The sequence below is a fragment of the Vidua chalybeata genome, chromosome 5 (genome assembly GCF_026979565.1).
Source record: "Vidua chalybeata isolate OUT-0048 chromosome 5, bVidCha1 merged haplotype, whole genome shotgun sequence".
Taxonomy (NCBI): domain Eukaryota; kingdom Metazoa; phylum Chordata; class Aves; order Passeriformes; family Viduidae; genus Vidua; species Vidua chalybeata.
Genome location: NC_071534.1, coordinates 14,555,342 through 14,576,761, shown reverse-complemented (window position 1 = coordinate 14,576,761; position 21,420 = coordinate 14,555,342). Strand labels below are relative to the sequence as shown.

The window sequence follows — 21,420 nt, the reverse complement described above, 5'->3', positions numbered from 1 at the left end:
TAAGCGAATGTGGAAAAATGCCAGGGTAGTCTGGAGGAGCTATAAAACCACAATGCAGTGGAGTTGAATGCCTGATGGTGGCCTGGGTATATTTTAATTGACAGGTAGGTCAGCATCCCATCTAGTTTATATTACTGTTGTTCCAGTGGCCTGACTGGAGCTGCAGGAACACGCAGCACCTGAATGCCCAGACCTGTGTGAAGATGTTGGAAATTCTCAATGAGAGGACTCAACTGCCAGCTCCCTGGTGGCATTCTGTGCTCACAGGCCCACATGCTGCTCTGTGATTGTTTGTGTGCCAGGGAGCTGCAGGAGTGGGCTGCTCCTTGGGGGCATTTGGGCCAGGCTGCCTCCAGCAAGGGCACAGACCACAGCACCTGCATACGCTGAGGGGGGCAGGGATGGCAGCAGAGACTGGGGACAGCCATGGCCCAGCTGTCACCCTCACACAGCTCTTTTCCTAGGAGCTGATCCAAGGCTGGCACCATCACAGAGCTGGCCAGGGCCGCTGGCAGCTAGACTCCTCAGTGGAGAGAGAAGACTGCAGAACAAATTGGGCTTATTGGGGCCAAAAGTTTGTGGATACTAATGATGACAAGCCGAAACTTCTCCAATGAAGATTAAATTCTTTTACATTGTTTATCTTATTTATATGATCCCCGGTTCACCCTGTGCAGGGATCAGAAGCAAACAGCAGCTACTACTGCAAAGTGTTTCAGCACCTTCTGACAGGCCAAGATACCCCTCTTCTCCTAGCAGCCAAAAGGTTTAGCACTGGGAGTCTCTGTAGAAGAACCAAGGTGGAGTAAAGGGCTTGTATCCTCCTAAATGGCCAGTTCAACATGTTTACATTGGATGTCTGACCTGCAAGAAAGCTTGCGAACAATTTGTCATTGTCTATTCCTGCTATTACCCCTTGATGACCATTTATAGAGACATTTTCTAATATGTTCTTCCTCATCTCCCTACTTACTGATTAGTTTACTTCCAAGTGATATGCAATTAACATAAGTTATTAAGTTTGAGAAGGGGTCCTAGCTTCTTTTCCTTGTCCTTAGAGTAATCACCAATACAAAACTTCCAAGATACTCAGTTCTTGTAAGTTTGTGTTTCATCATTTGCATAATGACATTTGCAAGCAATATTTTGCTTTTCAAAAATCACCTTGAAAAAGGTTAATTGAAACATTTGGCAGAGTTAAGGGTACATAAAATTGACTTAGTTAAATACACCAAAATAGGTGTAATAAATACACCTACAACCCTCAGAGGACAAAATGCTTGAAATTACACAGTCCCCAGGACTTGAACCCACTTAAAACAGATGCTTTAGCAAGATGACATTAACATGCTTATTCTGATATTTCAGCCCACACCTCCCCACAGTGTTGCTTTGGTACCAGCCTATGAATTCAGCAAGACTGGAACTGGTAATTTGCTCTCCAAGTTGCTCTTGTCTTGCTGGTTTGGCCACAGACCAGCCATAATACTGGCTCTCCATGAGCTTTTGATAAATTGAGGGTAATAAATCACACACATGATGGCAAGCTAAGTGGGAGGAATAGAAGCATTAAAATAGAGGAAGGTTAAAGCTGTGTGTGGATAATTAAAGAGGCATTTGAGAAAGAATTCTACTATTAATACTGAATTGTTTGCATCTCCAGATTTCATTAGTGCTCATTCAAATTGCGCTTCTGCAAACTGAGGAAGTCTTCCAGCTAAGGGACCCCTCACCTTGTGCCTCCTGTGGACACTGCCCATGAGGAAGCCATCCTGAACTGCACTAGCATTCTCAGGAAGGTCTGAAACATGTGGGGTGCTGTGTCTGGGTTTGCTGGCATTCCAGCTGTCCTGGCTCCACACTGCCAGCTGGGGAACAACAGCACTGTGGGGTGGGAAGGGTTTGGTAGCACAGGAGAAGGGAAAGAGGTTGAGCTGGATGACTTAGGTGAGAACAAAGTACGCTGCAGGTGGAGAGAGGCTGACCTTATAAAACCCTGCTCAGTGCCCTGAGCTCCTTGTTCCTCTTCCTTTCACCTTTGCCCATGCACCAATGAGAATGCCTTTCTGAGACTTCAGAAGCTGTGTGCTTACAGCAAAACTTTGCCTCTTGAGTAGCGCTTGAGCACTGTGAAAGCTAAATCTGAAAACAAGAACCACGACTAAGCAGGTATGAAATTGCTTACAAGACTCTTTTTTTTATGACTAAAAACACTGTCAGCAGAGTTCTGTTTTGAATTAATTGCTTTTCTTATCCCTTATTGTTTTATGACAGCTGAAATTGCCTGACTGGATGCCAACACACATGAACAACTATGGTCCGACCTCTGTTTTGAAACAAACTGCCTACTAAGCAAAATAAGTTCCCTTGATTTTCTGATGACATATATATGTGGATTTTGAGAAAGAGAAGTGAGTGTGGCAGGAAATTCAGAAATCACGAAAGGGAAAATGTTATGGTTATTTTTTCTCCCTTCTATAATACAGACCTACTGAAACTCCTTCCTAGTCCTGCTCTAGTTTGTCTGGGCATGTGGCAGCAGTCTAGGAGCTTATACAAAGCTCCAGGGTATCACTGTGGGTGGTGCTCACATCCCCTCTTCTTCATGTACTTCTCACATTGCCATCTCAGATTCACATCCAGATGGGACAGCTGGGGTGGTGGGATGCTCTTGAGAGGCCTATGGGCTTTGCCATCAGCTGATGAGCACACAGAAAGCATCTCTTGGTCTTGCACAGTACATCAAGCCTAGCAGTCCTCCTGTAGTCTCAGCTCCCCACAGCTCTTGGTGTGCTGCTCCCATGGCTGTCCACACTTGGGCTGAAGGTGTGCTGCTTCAGAAACAAATTTCTGAGGGTGACAGGGGTTAGATTCTGGATTTGGCATTATATGTCCATGGTTTCCAGCAATGCTGTGTTAAGAGTAATTGCCCTTTGTTGCCAAACTTTTCTGTCAAGTTGCCTCTTAGCTCTTATTACACAGAGAAAATTTCTCTTGTGCATATTCTCACTTGAGTGCTTGCTGCTGGTTGGGTGGCTGATGCAAGGTTGCTCATGGCACAGAACTGTCTGCTTTCAGTGTGCAGTTCAGGCATCAAATTAGTTTTACTGAAACTGCCAGAGTGCACAAAGCCAGGGCCAGAGCAGGGCTCACCAGCCTTCTGCTCTGAACACCAGACACATGCATTCTCACCGCTGGGTGTCTTGGCCTTTTGCCTTGGGTCTTAATTCCTTACTCCTTTTATGTGCAATTGGCCGTGGAGTTATTTCCTGACTTGGAAAAATGGAAATCTGGGCAATCATATTTACTGCTCAGCATCTGCTGACCTCCCACAGACAGGAGATCTCTCCTAGTACCTTTGTGCTGAACTGTGTAATAAATAAATAAATAGGCAAATAAATTTCTGGCAAAAGGATTAAAAAAGAGGGGGTGCTTAACAAAGCATTTTCAGTGATACTAAGTAAAGGTAAGCAGGGATGCTGGAGTCTCACAGCTGTTCTGCAAACTACTCTTAGCTGGTGCACATAGCTAAGTGCGCTCCGGGCAGTATCCAGTGAAGCCTCAGGGCTTTCCGATCGCTGAAGCTCTCATTTTGAGGACAAAAATGCCAGGATGTGTTACTGCAAGCCAGGACATGGCCTCTGGCTTTCCACCTTCCCTCTTCTCCTGTGCCTGTTTAACCTGTCCGCGTTCCCATTGTTTCTGACTCAGGTGAGGCTGGGTTAAGTTTTTTCCATCCCAGTTTAAGAAAAAGGGTGAATGTTTTTGAAAGGTTTAACCCTTTTGTTCATCTGTTTGAGCCATTAAAATATGAAAATGCTTTCCCTGTGCCTTCTCTCAGTTTTGCAGCTGATTTTGTGAGACCCTGCCGCTACCTCAGCCCTGGAGCAGTTAGGCAGCCAGACTCGGATAGCTTTTGCTCTGTTCTTTCTGTTTTAGAGTCGGAGCGGTTTTACTACGGCTGTCTGGGAACAGCTTTGATTTCCCGAAAAATTGATTTTGCCTTTACGGTAGAAGCAGCTAGGGAAAAAGAAAAACAATTGTACCTCCCCGTCGGGGAATCGAACCCCGGTCTCCCGCGTGACAGGCGGGGATACTTACCACTATACTAACGAGGAACTGTACATTCAATTTCTTTCCAGCAGGGCTCACATTCTGCTTAGTCCCCCACATCCTGATGAGAGCCAATTCGAGCCAACCAAGTTTCTTGACTCACCCACAGTCACACCCCCCTTCTCTCGCAACGCACCATGGGTGTTGTACTTCTCACGCCGTTCCCCCGCCCTCTCCGCGCGGAGGGCGGCACTACACCTCCCAGGGGCCTCCCCTCCCCTCTCCGCGGCGGGCTCTGTGCCGCACGGGGTGGCAGGGCAGGGCCGGCCCGGGCGGGCAGACGGCGCGGAAGCGATGGCGGACCCGAGCTCGTTCGCGTCTCCCGCGTGCTGCCTCACGCGGCACCTCCACCTGCGCTGCCGCGCGGACTTCGAGGCGCGCGTGCTGCGGGGCACGGCCGCCCTCACCGCGCGCGCGGAGCGCGAGGCGCTGCGCTGCCTGGTAACGGCGGGGGGGGGGGGGGGCGCGGTGAGGGCGGCGGGCGCGAGGGGACCCCGCGGACCGTGAGGGGCGAGCCCGGAGCCCGCGCCGGTGCCGCCTTCCGTCTCCCCTCGGCCGTCGTCCCGGGTCCTTCCTTCCTTCCTTCCCTGCCGCCGCTCGGCCCTTCCCGGACCCGCCGCCCCTGCCTGCTGCTCGGCTGGAGCCTGACAGCGCCTCGCAGCCCCCGGTTCTCGCTTAGCCCCCCAGAGCCGGCGCAAGGGAAGGGCAAGACTATGTCTTCCCTTTAAAGCGGCGAAGAGCATGCTGCCGAAAAGATGGGAATAAATCACTGGAAATCTAGATTTAGGGCTTTTTCGCCTGTGTGTTTCGTTATGCCAGCTGCTTTCTCTGTTATCTCTGCAAATAAGCGTGTGAACCTCTTAAACTTCGCCTTATATTCGAAGTTCGGGGGTTCTGGGCTTTTCTCATGCGGACTCCATAAAATTCTTTTGTGGTTGGCGCTTATTTTTTTAGGGAAAAAGCCCAGTCCTATTAGTAAAAAGAGTAACGCCTCGTTCGTGCTAAAAAAAATGAGTACTGCACTATTTAATTCACCTTCCATTGCATGAAGGTCTGGATTTGCAGTGGTGTGTTCCAACAGAAGCCTTAGCAGGGGCTTTTATACCGTTCTCCTCACTTCATAGCAGTACTGTGGAGTTGTTACCTTTGTGGTTTTTCTTAATAAAATCACTTCTATGGTTAGAAGTTGGTTTTCTTCCTCTTTTCCCTCCAGCTTTCTTAGTTCAGTGCTGCTCTCTTAAAATGCTGGTTCCCAGTGGTCAACGCAGTCAGCTTTTCTGGTTTTATTTAGAAAATACTTTTTCCTTCAGAGGGACTTGTGTTTTAGATTTCATTGTGCTGCATTTATTGTTTTACACTATTTAACTGGTATCCAACATGTTCTTTATCACAGGTCCTGGACACAAAAGATGTAAAGGTATTTAAAGTGACTGTAAATGGACAGGATGCACAATTTGCTTTTGGAGAAAAGCACAGTTTCAAGGGGACCCCTCTAGAAATCACATTTCCAAATGAACTAAGAAGGTACACACTTTTCCCTGCTCCTTTAGATGATTTTCAAAATGCTCTGTAGCTTGTCTGCCTGTAGGGTTGTTGAGTAAAGCTTGCAAAGAGACTTATAAAATAGAATCAGGGTACTTTTCGTATGATCTTGTAGATTAATGTCATATTTGCCTTTCATTATTCAAAACTTTGAGAGTGTTTGCATCTGTCCCCAGACCTTGTATCAGGTACAAAATTGCTCACTGAACTGAGTAGCAAAATGATGTGAAATGTATCACAATTTTTCCAGTGCTTCATCAGTAATATTGTCTCTGCTTTAACTACCTGGTTCAGAATTGTTACAGTGTAGAGCACATGGAGATACAGCCCCCTTTGGGTCTTCTTTTATACGAGGGCTGGTTCTACATTTCTGTAGAACTTCAGGTTACCACTATGATTAGATTCGAGCATGTTTTCAAATAATCAAAGTTTTATTTTGTTGACTACGCTAACGCATGTTAGCAGCATGATGGAGAGTGAACTAACCATGGTCTACCTCTTAAAGTATATGAATTAAAAAGCTGTTGCCAAATTACAGTATGTTTTTTGGCAGTTTGCTTTGTATGTTGTAACTCAGTGGTATCTCAGTCCTCCATGGTGCCAAAGCTGAAAGCTGTGATTGTATAAGGAAGTTCCCTTGTTTGAATACAATTGAATATTAAGTTGCTTCCTACTTCTTATTGTTTGGTTTTTAGAACTCATTGCTACCTCTAAAAACTCTTTCAGTTTAGTCTGGTTTTTAAGCTTTTTTTCTTTTTAATGTTGTACTCTGAATTAGTGCAGTTAAGAAACACAAATAATGAGGAAGAGAAAGGAATGTCATAAAATAGTTGTCCCTTCTGGAGAAACACTTCTGGTCTCTTATGAAATTGAACAAATTAAATACTTGAGCAAACAGGCCACATCAGAAATATAGGCCCATTTCTTTTATTTGACTTTCAGCTGCTTTTTTTTTTTTTTAAAGCTCTAAATTTCCTGGTAAGAAAAAAAAAGACAGAGGTATGTGTTGTGACCGTAAGAATTCATCATCTAGTGTGAGACATAGTCCCCCATGTAACTATCAATGAAACAGTGATAGGAAAGGGTTGGACTTACAACTGGAGGTCTGATTGTTCAGAAAGCAATATGCCTTATGGTAATACCAGTTATTTTCTCTTTTCTTGTCTAATATGTACTTTGGAACACTGGTTATAAACCAGATGTGTACACCTGGTCAGCTTATCTAGTGTCCAACTCCTCTGATTGGCTGAAGTTTGTTCTGATTTATGGCTGGATTGTTTATTCCAAGAGTTGCATGTATAATCTGGAACTTTCTGAGAACAGAAGCAAGTACTTCCATGTACTTTGGGTCTCAGTGATGGTTAAGATATGTTTTTAATAAATAATTAAGAGTATGAATGTGTCAGGTTGGTATGTGTTCCCTCATTAGCAAACTGATTCCTGTCTTACACATAACTGTTAGTTTTTGCTTGACACCAGTTCTGAAACTCTAAATAAAATCTGAACATTATTTATTTTTCTTGTTAACCCCTACTGTTAATAGGAATTAATTCTACAATTACTGATAATTTTCAGGGTGTTTTTTTCTTCTTAAGGATAATACAGAACATTAACATCAGACACAAAATCTAAATTTTTAATGCACAGAATACTTAATACTTCTATGTTATTCAGTCATGTATCTTCTTATGTAGGATTTTGCACTTATGTAGGGTCTTTTTTGTTTGTGTATTGCAGAGGGGTTTTTACACTTACATGTACAAGGTAACTTAGCTGTGACAAAACTATATACATGTAGCTGCCCCAAATAGTCTGTGCTCTCCTTGAAGAAAGAAGAGGAAAATTTTCTGGTTAGTAAAAACAATAATAAAAGTGCCTTGGGATGTAAAAATGAAATAAGCTAACCATTTTTAATACCACAATTGAAAGGGAATTACTGCTTTTAATATGACACTTGTTCTCATTTTTAATGCTTTTGAGACAGTGCTGCAGACCTGTTTTTCAGACATCTTTGCAGAGGAATTTCAATGTGATCAGGATTTGTGTCAAAACAGTCTGACTGTGTTCTTTATTATACAGGGGACAAGAAGCAATTGTTGAAATCTCTTTTGAAAGTTCTCCACAGTCTTCAGCTCTCCAGTGGTTTACTCCAGAGCAAACTTCTGGAAAGAAATACCCATTTCTCTTCAGCCAGTGCCAGGTTGAGTTCATTTTTTCCAAACTTGTTGACATACATAATGTTGGTACTTTCCCTTGGTTTCTAAAGAACTGGAGAGAAAGGGGAAGGGCAGTAGCCTGTAACTTCTAGCTGTGTGTGTCAAAGGTCCTAAATGAAAACACTTAATGTTAGGATGTTGTTGAGATTTTATTATATGTTTACATTTTAGTAATGCTGGAACTGTTTTACCCACTCCAGTGTCCTTGTTGAAGAACATATAGTCCTTTACAACCAATACTTTTGTCTATTGATCTGCCTTACCTACTATTATTCCTTTTACAAAGGCCTGTAAGCTCTAAAGGATAGAAGTACTGGATTATAGATAATGAATTCTCTGGAGGAGCTGTATAGACCTGCACTATAGTGTATTAATTGATTTATTTCTAGTCCTCTGCCTTAGAAGGACAGTTTTGTTTTATCTTCTTTTCCTTTCTCCCTCTCTAGGCTATCCACTGCAGAGCCATTTTTCCATGCCAAGACACACCTGCTGTGAAACTAACCTACTATGCAGAGGTAGATGAACCTAAGTCACGTGTCTTAACTGAAAACAACTGCTACAATGGGTGAATTTATATTGGGCAGGGTTTTTTGGTAGCTGCCAGCATGTGGCCTAATATAAAACCAGAATATTGACTTTCTACTTAACGTGAGAGGAAAGAGCTGATCTTCCCTGTGGCAGTTCTCTAACTTTACCACTTCCTTTTTTGTATATGTCAACTCTTTTTCATTGTTATGTATCTATTTGCAAAAGGAAGTAAAAATGCAGTAGTAAGAAAGAAAGATGCTGGAAAGATGAAGGAAAAGCTGACAGTAAGACAGCAAAGAGTGCTGTAAAGTAAAAAACACTTGAAAAGGCCTTAAATAATATATTCTGGTATATAGTTAGGGGATATTTGCAGTCCTGGTGTAAATAGTTTTAAGGAAGCAAAAAGCAAGATAGATGTGCACTGTGACATTACAATTCAGTTGTCTGAAGAAAGTGAGCCTTTTACTTCTGTTGGAGATACTCCTCTGATTAATTCAATATTGCCTGTCTTAAAGACAACATTTTCCATATGCCTTATGTTCTACTTGACAGAGATGACCTAACGACAGAACAAATCTGGGCTACTCTTTGTTATCAGCTGCTTGTAATATGGAGTATAATGCTGAGTGCCTGCTGCATTGCTTATGGTTGGGTGCCCTTGCAGATATCCGTCCCAAAGGAGCTGGTGGCTCTGATGAGCGCGAATCGCGATGGAGAGGCGCCCGACCCGGAGGACAGCGCTCACAAGATTTACCGCTTCAGCCAGAACGTAAGTGCTCCGGGCTAGGGAATGGCTGCACGAGGTCTTATTCCTCACCTGTGCAGCTCAGAAGCACCTCAGGTGTGGTTTTGATGTCATGGATAAATCATGTGACTCATATAGGTCTTTGCCACTCTAGAAATGTGAGGCATTATGGAACTCCAGCTCTGAGAAGACAACCAGTAAGTGCTGGTGCTGCTGGTGTTTACTGGTCATTTTTGGCATTCCCAGAAAAGCCAAATTCAAGTTTTGAAAATGTTTCAATACTCAAAACTAGTCCTGTCACAACTTTTTGTCTGCACTGATTTTTGGAAAATAGTGAAGATGCAAATAATATGGGAGGAAGTTTTGGAAAACAGACCCTGCAAATTTTAAGCTCACCAAGAACTTTCATCTAAGCAGTGAAACTCAGCGTCAGAAGCAATTTTTAGCTTGAAGTTAGGCAAATTCTGACAGCAGATTTAAATTTTTTTTTTGGAATGTGAAAACTTTGGTTTCTATGGAAAGTATCTCCAGCCAATTAAAGATTACTGTTCTCTGGAAGTTTTATTAAGTGGTGCAACTAGTCTAATGATTCCACTGCTCATAAAGCAGCAATCCTGATTTACTCTTCTGGCATTTTTGTTCTCACAGTTTTTTGGATTACAGTTCTGGTGTTTATGAGCTCTTTTGGTGATCCCAGTTCATTTTGCTGAACAAGCAGATAAAATGAACATAAATCTGGACTGTTGACACTGTATAACTGCAAGGAGGAATGGCATGATGTGACTGGAGGAGAGGAGAGGTTTAGAGTACTCTGAGCAGAAGCAGCTGTCGGGTTTGATTTGGCTGCTGTGTGAAACCTGAGAGAGGGGCAAAAACAGTTCCCTTATCTGAGAGCACATCAGTAAGCAGTGCTCTGCCCTCTGTGGAGCCAAAACATTTGCCACTCTCAGTCTTAGTACAGAAGACTTCTATGTTGTCTGTGTAATCCAGAGATGAATGTTATCTAGGAATACACTGTTGATAAGCATGATGGACCTACACCAGAAATAACATTTAGTGTAATTGAAATTATACTACACTTTCTGATACATAAAACCATTACTTTTTTTTACAGAGACATGCTTTTCTTTAAAGAAAACACATTAAGCACAAAATACACAAATGAAAAAAGACATGGAAAAGCACATGCATGTCGCCTGATGCTGACACTGATTTGTTACAAGAGGTGTCTGTTTCCTCAGATGAAAAAGGCAAATGCATCAAGCTCTTGGATATGTATATGTGCTGAGGCTTACCTAAAACTCCTTTTTCTGCTCCTGCATAGCCAGGCTGGAAAGAAGAGTAGTGGAGAGCAACCTCTGTAAAAATGAGTTTACAACCCAACAGTCATTGACATTTGAATTTCAAAATGTCAAATTAGCAAATTGGACATCAAAATGTAGATATGTATTGATAGTTTTTTCTTAACTTATCTATAACATAAGTTAAGGGACTTTGTTCTTTTCCATAATATATTCTGCGGGTTAATAGGTAAAATTAAAACACAGATAATGATATGGGTATTTTAATAAACACTATTAAACAATATTTGGTTTGTGGATAATAGTGGAATAAATTTTTCTGAAATTGTGTCTCCAACTAATTATGATTTTAAGTCTTACTTATTTAACATTGTTTAAATTCAGACGAAGTGGACCTTTTACAGGAATAGCTGTATTATCCCCTTTTGTTTCCAGAGCACTTGGAGAAAGCAGTTCTCTATAAAGATACTTCAGTCAGGAGTTTTTCTCATTGAAATAATAAATATTTAGAGTTTTTTAAATTCCAAACATGGAAATCAAATATATACATTTTGATTTTTCCTGAATCTTTTTTCTTTAATGTATTTATATCCATAAATATTCTTGTTTACTTCATTAAGGCTTTTCCTGCATCTTTCTGCGTGATAAAACTGCCCTTTATCTGAGCAATATCTCTTAACTTCTCCTTCCATAAAATTTAGTGGAACTGAAATTAATATGGAAAACTGACTTTCTTTTGAAGAGAAACCAAACCAGCAGGAATTTTGTATGCAGATTTTTTCACACTTAGAGTTTGAAAAATACTTAGAGTTTTGTGGGTTTTGTAAGTTTTTCAAACACTTAGTTTTGTGGGTTTTGCCTGAAACATCTGTGAAGCAAGTACATCCTGTAGATAAAGGAGTATCATTCGGGGAGAAAGAACAGTGTTTGTGAAAAAACAGTGCCTGCCTTTAAGGCAGGAAACTCTGGAGGAAAACTTCTTTATTTATATACTTTTGTTCTTCTCTGAGTCAGTAGTCTGATAACTGACATTACAAGTAAGATTTCTTTATTTTTCCTATGTTCTTCACCAGGTTCCCGTACCTTGCTACTTGTTTGCTTTAGTGGTTGGAGCTTTAGAAAGTAGGTGAGTGAATCTGTGCAATGTATGAATATTAATAACCACAATAAATCTTTTGAGCTTTTTAAAAAACGGTTTCTTATTTCTAAATTTAAAGGGTCTTAGAGATTCAGTTAACCTGTTTATTTGTATCAAACTGCATGTATCTTGATTTGCTCTTGAATAATTTTTTTACTTGTGCTGTAAATTAGAGAAAGCATAAAGAGTTCAGACCTGAAAAAGCCCTTAGTGGTTAAAATTTAGCACAGGGAATAGATCTTCTTTCCTAGTTAACAAATAAGCCTTGTCTGTTAACAGATAAGCCTTTTCTGTCAAAGGCTTTAAAAATCTGTAAGTGGTTTTCCTGTTCTTTTTTGCTGAATAATGCTTGCATGTTTGTTTTGTTTTCTAAGGCTTTGCTTCAGCAACAGAGAGGAAAAGCAGACAAAGATTCTCTAATGAGTTTCCTCTGCAATGTTACTCAAGAGCTATGGGTTACAGTTAAACATATGCTATCTGTGTTAGTTTTAGGATTACTTCTGGTTCATACTGTCTTCTTGGCATGTATTTTTACTTTCAACAGAAAGATTGGCCCAAGGACACTGGTGTGGGCTGAAAAGGAACTGGTGGATAAATCAGCCTATGAATTTTCTGAGGTGAGTAATTAACAACAACAAAAAACAGTATTGTAAGATAACTATTTCACATAGTATTGGAAAAGAAACAGACTACATTTCATTGCTTTGATCATCTGTAGCTCTCCTTTGTCTACCTCCCATCCCACAAAATGCTGCTATTCTATTGCAGTACAAACTTAGTACTGAAAATACATATTGATACAGTCCCATACTTGTTTTACATGTGGGACTTGCCAAGGTGAAAGGGAATGAAATATGGGATCAATAGCTTAGTTCAGTGTTTGTAGTCAGAAATCATCTTAGAAACTAATTTGAATTCTTGTTTCAGGCTGAAGCTATGCTGAAAACAGCAGAAGATTTGGCAGGACCTTATGTGTGGGGACAGTATGATTTGTTAGTCTTACCACCTTCTTTTCCTTATGGTGGTATGGAGAATCCTTGTCTTACTTTTGTAACTCCAACACTGCTGGTAAGTATAGCAATGATAAAAGTCAGCTTTTCCTTAGGGCTTGCATGTCAATCAGGTGATGGATAGTAATGCACAAATTGGATTAGTCTTCTTCCTAGAAAGACCTGTAAATGTTCCTGCCTCCTTTGGAGTTAGGGATCATACAAGCAACTGCATGAAGTGATCTATTTTGAGGCTGACTTGAACCTAACAACTAACTTGGCTTTCCCTTTTCTTTTTAGGCAGGTGATCGATCTCTATCAAACGTAAGTCAAAAATAGATTCATCTCTTCAAGTAGAACACAACTTGAAGATGTATCTGAATTCCTTTATAATAAATACCTGAAAACTTGGTCTCTTTTCATTGGGGAAATTAAAAGTTAAGGCAGTAACTCAGGAACTCTTACAAAAGCGAGTGTTAATTTGAAGTAAACTCTGTAAAGTGTCTATTTTGTATAATGGACAGATAGAAATAACATGGGTGCCTGTATACACAGGAGGCTGACTGTGGTTAGCTGCTCCATAAGTCTTTTCCTGTCCTGTTAAACCACAACATCTGTGTATAGATATCTCATTAAAAATCACAACTGAATTGGCCTCATCAAAATCATTCGGAGATAACTTCTTCCTCTATGTGTCTGTGCACTAGAACTCATATTATATACAGATTTCTTCAAAGTGGAAATAATGAGTATAATTTTGAATAAATCCTTTTTTTTCTGAATGCAATTTTATTGCCTATGTCTTTTTACTAGATTGATGTACTGCTAAACTTAAAAAAAAAAAAAGATTGTCTTAAACAAAGAATACTGAAATATTTGACATGGGTACTTTTTAATGTATCATGCATTGTTAGCTTTCCCACTGCAGAAGTTGCTTAGGTGAGAAAGCAGGACTAGTCCATCACTTGTTATTCTGTATTCTGAGATCTGATTTCATAAACAAGTTACCTACACCAAGCTATTGATCAGTATGGCTCTATGGCTTGCAGGCTGGACATTGAAAATTGTTTCTGTTAGCTAGGTTAGCATTGGTCCTCTGCTTAAAATTTATATGGCTAGATCTGCAGAACTGTGAATGCTAACTTGGTGAACATAACGTAGCAAATGAGATCTCATCAACTTTTTATTCCTTCTGTCAGGATCTGAAGCATTTTTTCCAGAGGAGAATGGTGGATTCTAAATGGTGGATCTGTTTTTGTTTTAGGTTATTGCACATGAAATATCTCATAGCTGGACAGGAAACTTAGTAACCAACAAAACATGGGAGCATTTTTGGTGGGTATGATGTTCAATGCAATGCAAATCATATTTTAAATTTAATCTGCAAAGAGACTAACCAAATTCATTTTACCATCCTACCAGTGCTGACTTCATCAATGTCTTTCCAGGCTGAATGAGGGTCATACTGTGTACCTGGAACGCAGGATCGGTGGTCGGTTGTTTGGTGAGCAGTTCAGGCACTTTCAGGCCCTAGGAGGTTGGCGAGAACTGCAGAATACGGTAAATATAAAGTCATCATATGGGTTTCCCACAAATAAAATTTGTTTTATCCGCTTTCCTAATGCTTTCTTATTAGAGGATGAACAACTTTGATTCCAAGGTGTTTGATTGCTACCCAAGGTGTTTGATTGCTTCATGTACTCAGATTAGATAAAGCTTTTTTAATTTTTTAAGCTTTTCTGTGAGGATGAACATCTTTACAGACTCTTCTGGTTGTTCTGGGTATCACTAAATTGCAGTATTACCTGTTAGCATACTGGTAAGCAGCTGAAAGTTTATCAAAATTATCTGCAGCCATGATCATCAGAATTTACAGTGCCTCATGCAAGCAACTGATTTCTTACTGTCTAAGAGGGTTGTTTAGTTCTGTGTTTTGGTAGCATAACCGAACTTTACTTTTCAGATTTCTAGTCTGTGATATCTTACTAGTTCCCTGAGCAGCCTAGAGTCTGTTCTGCCCATATCCAGAGCTGAAGTTTTGCTGGCACGTCTCCTTCTCTCAACATAGATTTTAAATTCAAAGGCTTAATGACGTAGTTCAAATAGTTTGCTAATAAGGGGATAAATATAGCCAGACTAATAGGTGCTCATGATTAGACAGGCATGATAGTAATTACCTGCTTTGAGACATCTGGAGCACAGGGTGGTTGATTCTAAATTTTAGTAATTTAAGGTTTGTGCAGGTTCAGAACTTCAGGAAGAAGAAGGAGAATGCTTTGAAATGAAGCTGTCTCAGTTTTGGATGGTTTATATATATAGAATTTATAAATAGAATTAGTACAGATCTGCAGGAGTGCCAGTTTTCCTAGGCTGATATGTGTTCTTTTGTCTTTGGCACAGATAAATACTCTTGGAGATAAAAATCCTGTAACCAACCTTGTCATTAATCTGGATGAAGTAGATCCTGATGTTGCCTATTCATCTGTGCCATATGAGAAAGGCTTTGCTTTGCTTTTTTACCTTGAACAGCTCCTTGGAGGACCAGGTAAGCATTAGTCAGATTTTATATGTTTTTGTTTTCCACCTTAATTTCAAACACTAAAACATTTTCTTTTCTGTTAGATGTCTTCATTGGCTTCTTGAAGGCTTATGTTCAGAAGTTTGCTTATAAGAGCATCATAACAGAGGACTGGAAGAAGTTCTTGTACTCCTACTTCAAGGATAAGGTTGTGTAATATTTAAAACTGATTGCTTGAAACCGTTTAATTATGTGAAATTCTGACTTAGGTCAGAACTTATTTAAAGACCCGTTCTTTATATTTCTTTTTTTTTATTTCAAGAACTTAATATGATGTAATCTGGCATTTATGAAGATGGGTTTGCATTATGATGCCTTTTATTTTTTTTTTCTTTTCAAAGAGGGGAATGCTTTGTTTTGAAGTAATCTGTGTAGAATTCTTTGGGGTAATTGGAAGAATGTTATCAAAACAAATAAAAAGATTGAAACTAGATTTCATTTTCTCAAAAAAAATCCTAAAATCAGATTTAAAATTTAATAAGGTTTTGTGTTGCTTTGTAGGTAGATATTCTTGATAAAGTTGACTGGAACTCATGGTTTCATGCTCCAGGAATGCCACCAGTGAAGCCTACGTAAGCTGCACTCTTCTGTAGTTCAACTTTTCCTTCTCCAGATTGCATGTGATTTTCCTAACAGTGATAAAGCAGTTTGTAAACAGGGTGAAAGTCTTGTAAATGTTTTATTGGAAAATGCCCTACTACTATGTAGGTGTATATAGCAGTAAAAATAGTCACTGTTAATGTTTTCAGTCTTTTATTCTATAGTTATTTCATTATGTGAACCTTTGTTTTTAATATTTGACAGGTATGACATGACACTATCAAATGCTTGCATTGCCTTGAGCCAAAGATGGATCCAAGTGAGTGGTTAAAGAATGCTGAAGTGTCCCTGTCTTGAAAAGCTAATATTTTTTGTTACACAAAGACAGCCATTCTCTTCTGAAATCTCTCATTTGTTGAGAGTGTGTGTATTTATAGTCACAGTATGGCTGCCATGGATTATGCATTTCCTAGACTAGACCTTCATTGTAGAGTCAGGGAATTAGCTGTGACTCCTGTCTGTGAAGTGCAGTCCATATTTTAACAAGATACAAAGCCAACTTTTTGTTATACATATGTAGTAACCAAACAGAAAATACTGTTTTTGAAACCCTGATATTACGGCTTGATTTAAAAACAAATACCAGGGTACCTCTACATTACTGATTAATGTATTAGCAGTAGTTCCTCTATGGTATACTGGAGTTAGTATATTTCTCATCAAAAACTGGTACGTAAAGTATATTAATTAATACCACATAATTTTCCTCTAGTTTGAAGCATAAAAGTCATACAACTAATAAAGAATTCAGCATACCCTCCTTTTGTTACCTCTGTAGCTTTTCACTATACTTACATCCTGTCTTTTATCTCTTTTTCTGAATGTTAATTTTTATAAAAAATATTTGATTTTTCACTTAAGTAGCAGAAAGACAGTGGGAATAAAAACATCAGTGGGGAGAAAGTAAGTGAAGAGTACAAACATCAGCAGCTTAAGTCTCTCCCTTCCCCTTATTGTAACATCCTGCACAGATACAAATCAGTATCTTCTTTAAGTGAAATGGCTCAACAGTGTGAATATCAAAACAGAAAATTACACCTGATTGTATTTTGAAATACCTATTAAAAATTAACTGTTCTCTTTTAGGCAAAAGAAAGTGATTTGGGTTCATTCAGCTCAGCAGACCTGAAAGAAATGTCATCTCATCAGTTAATTGAGTTCCTGGCACTGTTGCTTCTGGAGGTAAATGCACACCTGGGATGACTTGATTCTGATATCACAAAAGCAGACATAGAAGCTCTACTGTGCATTGAAATTAAGTTAATCTTTTTCTTTTATGTTTTGCTAAATTAATCTGCTCTCATAGTTATTGAAAACTTCAGCCTTGCCTCCCTTAATATGTCTGGCTCTTCAGCTAATGAACAGCACACAGTGTTTTGGATTGGAAGCTAAAAACAAAACCATGAGGTGTTTGAATTGGTCTGTACCAGATGTTATAGCAAATAAGCTATAAATAAAATTGAATAAAAATACTTTTTCTTGAATGTTTCAATAGTACAGAATGTGGGAATTAGGTAATATTTATTCCTTGCCCCTTTCCATACACTGAAAAGATAAAAGGAACAAATAAAATATTTGTCATGGTAGGACTTCAGTTTCTTTGTAGCATCTATCTTCTTGAATCACTCTGTTTATTATTGAAATGTCTGGCTTGAAGTCTTCCTCTGGCTTATTCTGACTGCAATTTCTTTTTCAGGCACCTCTTCCATTGTCACATGTCCAACGCATGCAGGAAGTATATAACTTCAATGCTATAAACAACTCTGAAATAAGATTCAGGTTTGTTCTAGTATGGGCACTTTTAAAATATTAAATGTTTTCATGAAACAAGTTGTCCTACTTCACCTGAAACATCCTGTTTTACAGAATTGGGGCAGGGTTTGGGGTTTTTCTTGTTGTGGTTTTGTAAATGCATGTGCAGGCATCATGCTTACTAGAGTGGTATCATGTTATTCATGAATTGGGCAAATACAGTCTAGTAGAATAACTCAGTGGACAGCTGATAAGCTGTTCTTTATTTTAATCTGGCATGCTAACAAAAGAACCTGAAGACCTGACAACAAAGTATTTTAAACATATTGTATGGTTTCTACTTCTTGTAACAAGATCAATTTCTTTTTAAATCAAAATAAGCACATGCACCCATGGTGACATTTCATTTGGTTGGTTTGTTATTTAATCCATTGGTCAAATGGGACAAGTGCTGTATAATTCAGTTCTGAGTGATGCAACTGGACACTATTGTAATATAAAAAAATACATAGCTGCAGAAAATAATCCTCCATTTTGGAGGAACTTGACTGCAATCTTCTCCTGTTGTACAAAAAAGTTGATGTATGTAATGTGCTAGTAAAACACTAAATATCTTATGTTCAGCTAGAATCTCATTCCACACAGCAGTGCTCAAAGCATTTATGGGAACAGAATCATTACATAACCAACCACCACATTACCACAAATGAAATTATAAGTGCAAATTTTTTCTTCCACCTCCAGATGGCTGCGCCTCTGTATCAGGTCCAAGTGGGAAGAAGCTATTCCTCTGGCTTTAAAAATGGCAACAGATCAGGGCAGGATGAAGTTTACTCGACCATTGTTCAGGTAAAAGTAATCTCCAAATTGCAGGAGCTCATGCTGTTGGCATTTCTACTATAATGGAATGTATAATACTTGAAATGCATTTATTGTACATGTTCAAGTGGCATAATACAGAATTCTCTGTGTACTGTGAACAAGCTTATCTTCAGAGGCTCCTTCCACTTGCTGACATTTTTTTGCATAGAAGAAAGCTTAGTCCCAGGATGCACATTAAGGCAAGGCTTTTGAGGGAAAAGTGAAATCTTAGGAAAATCTATGTTGTATTATTTTCCTGGATTTTTGTAATTATGCCTCCCCCCGCTCCTTCTTTTACAGGGACCTTTACAATTTTGACAAGAGTCGAGATCTGGCTGTCAAGACGTTTCTGGAGCATAGGGCCTCTATGCACCCTGTCACTTCAATGCTTGTGGGCAAAGACTTGAAGCAGGACCAGTGACAAATGTACTTATTTCTTTGAGATTTTTGTGTTGCTGAAAGAAGAGACGGATTGCCCAAACTGTTGATATGCGTGCTTGATTATGCCATAAAATGCTCTACTGCTTTGGTACTTATGTAACTTAAAATTAATTTTCCAAATCAAGTTCAGTACTGTTGCAGTAGATAGCACTGCCAGCAGACTCCAACTACTCCCAGACTGACTGCAGGCTTCCCTTGTAGACTGATGCCAGCAGGCTCCAACAACAGCCCCTCGCAGCAGGGCCAGCAAAAAAAACTCTTCCCTTTCTGTCTCTCCCCCTCAACCAGCTAAGCTACTCTTTTATAGCATCCGTCCTCATTGGACACAACCGTGTCCCACTAAGGGCAAGGCAGTTCCTCCTCTTTGATAATTAGCACAGCTGTAATTCATCAGGGGCAAGGTTGCTTGCAATCCATTCTCCTACACTTTCTATTTTGCATTTCCAACTAAAGCAGCAAAATGGCTACATCTCTGGAATTGAGAGAATGTTTTCATTGCAAGCAATTTTTAGAATACACAAAAACTGTTCTGAGATGGGGTCATTTGTTAGTGATAGAATTGAAGAACTTGGAAAATTAATTGGTGGATGGTATGGCTCTTTGTGCACAGCATTCTTTTCCATAACACAGTGGTTGAAACTTCAAGTACCTAAAGAATAAAAAATAAATCTTTTCATTCCCTATTTGTCTGTCTTGTCTGTATATTGATATGTACAAAAAGTTTTGATTTAATAGTTCTGTTTTATTTATTCATCTTTGTTGTGGGAGAAATTTTTATTTTGAGTCCAAGAGGACAACGAAGACCAAATGTTTTTTCAACCCACTATTTATTTTCAAAATTTATTATTGTAGGGGGGCTAAAGCCCAAGTCTTTCCTTACCCAGTTTGATTCTTTTAATATTTGGATTTTTTAACTAGTTCTGGGCACCACCCCTCGTGCTCATATAACAACTGGAGATAAGTTCAAAAACAATGGGAGAGCTGTTTTTCCTGCATTTGTTACAGCAGTTCCAGCCAATGGTTAAATGATGCTGTGGCAAATGCTGCCATCTCTAGGCTGAGTCTTGCAGCGAGTTTGATAAGAACAATTTGCATGAGTTAAATCTGTTGGCATAGGGATAACCCATATCAATGAGTGACAAACAAAACCAAAAAGTGCTGGTTTAGGGGAGGAGAGTGGCAATATAATTGTGGCAAAAGGTTTGGTTTAATCCTAGCACTTAGGATGAGTGGGGAGCCTGTCACCTAATTTCCTTCCAAGTTTTGATCCATGTATGCTTTCAATTTGTGGTTTAAACCCAGGCAGTAGCTAATCCCCATGCAGCTGCTCACTCTCGCCCCCATGGGATGGGGTGGGGGAGAGAATTGGAAGAGTAAAATTGAGGAAAGTCATGGGTTGAGATAAAGAAAGACAGTTTAACAGATGAAAAAGCTGCACACAGGCAAAGCCAAACAAGGAATTAATTCAGGGCTTCCCATAGGCAGGCAGGTGTTCAGCCATCTCCAGGAGAGCAGGGTTACTCGGGGAGACAAATGCCATCACCCCAAAAATCCCCCTGCTTCCTCCTTCTTCTCGCAGCTCCATATGTGAGCATGAGCTCTGGTCAGAGGAGGGGATATGTAATGTTAACAGGCTCTGGTTATCAGATTGCAATGAAAACTGTCCTTTGTTTATAAATGCCTTATGTTACTAGTTTCGGGGTAACTTGCATTTTGTTGTAAAAGCCCATTTCTCATGTACAATGCTTTGGCAGTTAGAGTTCCTGCTGCCAGATAATCCTGGTTTCTCGCTGTCAGAGTCAGAAAAAAGAAAATTGATTCAGGTATGGCTTTCTCTGGCATGGTCCTAGGTAGCTCTGCTGGGACAGTGTCTCCAACTAATTGATCCCAAGATAACATTCCTACAATAATTAAACCCTAGGTACTCCCTTTGTTTAGGAACACTAGTGTGGCAAGCATGGACTATGAGTGTTGTTACCATTTTGCCTTTAAAACAAGAGGTATTTTCAAATTCTGTGTGTAGATGATTATTGCTAAACTTTTTTTTGTCACCATCTCAACAGCTATCTCCATATCTTTTCCTCTTTGCATCTTCTGCCTGCAAAGGAATCATGACACAGCAGCACCAGGCTTGATAGTGTGCAGCTGTGGCCTAGTATTTGCTGATACCTGTTCTTGTAACATCTTCCAGAGTATAAGGAAAAAGGTTATAGAAATTAATTAATCTTTTTCTTACCTACAATGAAGAAATATGTTTTCAACTTGAGCATGGGACTGATTAAAGCAGTTTTGCTGCCTCTACGTCCTGCTTTTATCCTGCTCTGGATAGAGCTGTAAAAGTATAATACAATCTTCTTTCAGTCCTAGCAGCCATGAGCAGCCCATATTCCCAAGGTGCCTCTCTTACAGCCCTGTCCCTCGGTTTTTGTTAGTGCTGGGCGATAGCTGTTAACTCTTGTTAAACCCTTACATTTTTAGAACAGTTGCACTGCATCTTAGTCCAATTTATCTATTCCTGGTACGTAAGCTTCAGCTCCTGGTTTTTAATTTCTATATTCCCGATGTGATCTTTGGAATAAAATTCCTGTGGCAATAGCTAGGGGGGTGTGCCATTTC

The 21,420-nt window shown here is 39.7% G+C and overlaps 1 protein-coding gene and 1 non-coding gene across 3 annotated transcripts; one reads left to right on the top strand and one right to left on the bottom strand.

Moving 5' to 3' along the window:
- Positions 1–4,046: 4,046 nt before the first annotated feature.
- On the bottom strand, positions 4,047–4,118 carry TRNAD-GUC (transfer RNA aspartic acid (anticodon GUC)). The gene has a single exon. It is a non-coding gene; the product is annotated as a tRNA-Asp (tRNA).
- A 7-nt stretch (positions 4,119–4,125) lies between these two features.
- On the top strand, positions 4,126–19,487 carry LTA4H (leukotriene A4 hydrolase). Of its 2 annotated transcripts, none has more exons than XM_053943846.1 (19): positions 4,126–4,554; positions 5,507–5,637; positions 7,735–7,855; positions 8,318–8,386; positions 9,064–9,168; positions 11,519–11,571; positions 12,128–12,200; positions 12,511–12,651; positions 12,873–12,896; positions 13,837–13,907; positions 14,021–14,132; positions 14,973–15,117; positions 15,195–15,298; positions 15,652–15,722; positions 15,955–16,009; positions 16,837–16,932; positions 17,447–17,529; positions 18,247–18,351; positions 18,664–19,487. In XM_053943846.1, exons 1-19 carry the CDS (start codon positions 4,408–4,410, stop codon positions 18,782–18,784), a joined length of 1,827 nt encoding a protein of 608 aa, XP_053799821.1. In that variant the 5' UTR covers positions 4,126–4,407; the 3' UTR covers positions 18,785–19,487. The 2 variants fall into 2 exon arrangements, with proteins under 2 accessions (XP_053799821.1, XP_053799822.1); XM_053943847.1 differs by lacking the exon at positions 4,126–4,554 and adding an exon at positions 4,602–4,913.
- Positions 19,488–21,420: the final 1,933 nt, after the last annotated feature.

Bases quoted from the DNA above. Each gene is read 5' to 3' on its own strand.
- LTA4H (XM_053943846.1), top strand. From the start codon at position 4,408: ATGGCGGACCCGAGCTCGTTCGCGTCTCCCGCGTGCTGCCTCACGCGG. The intron at 12,652-12,872 runs GTAAGTATAGCA...TTTTCTTTTTAG, and splicing joins TTGTAACTCCAACACTGCTG to GCAGGTGATCGATCTCTATC. The intron at 15,723-15,954 runs GTAAGCTGCACT...AATATTTGACAG, and splicing joins ATGCCACCAGTGAAGCCTAC to GTATGACATGACACTATCAA.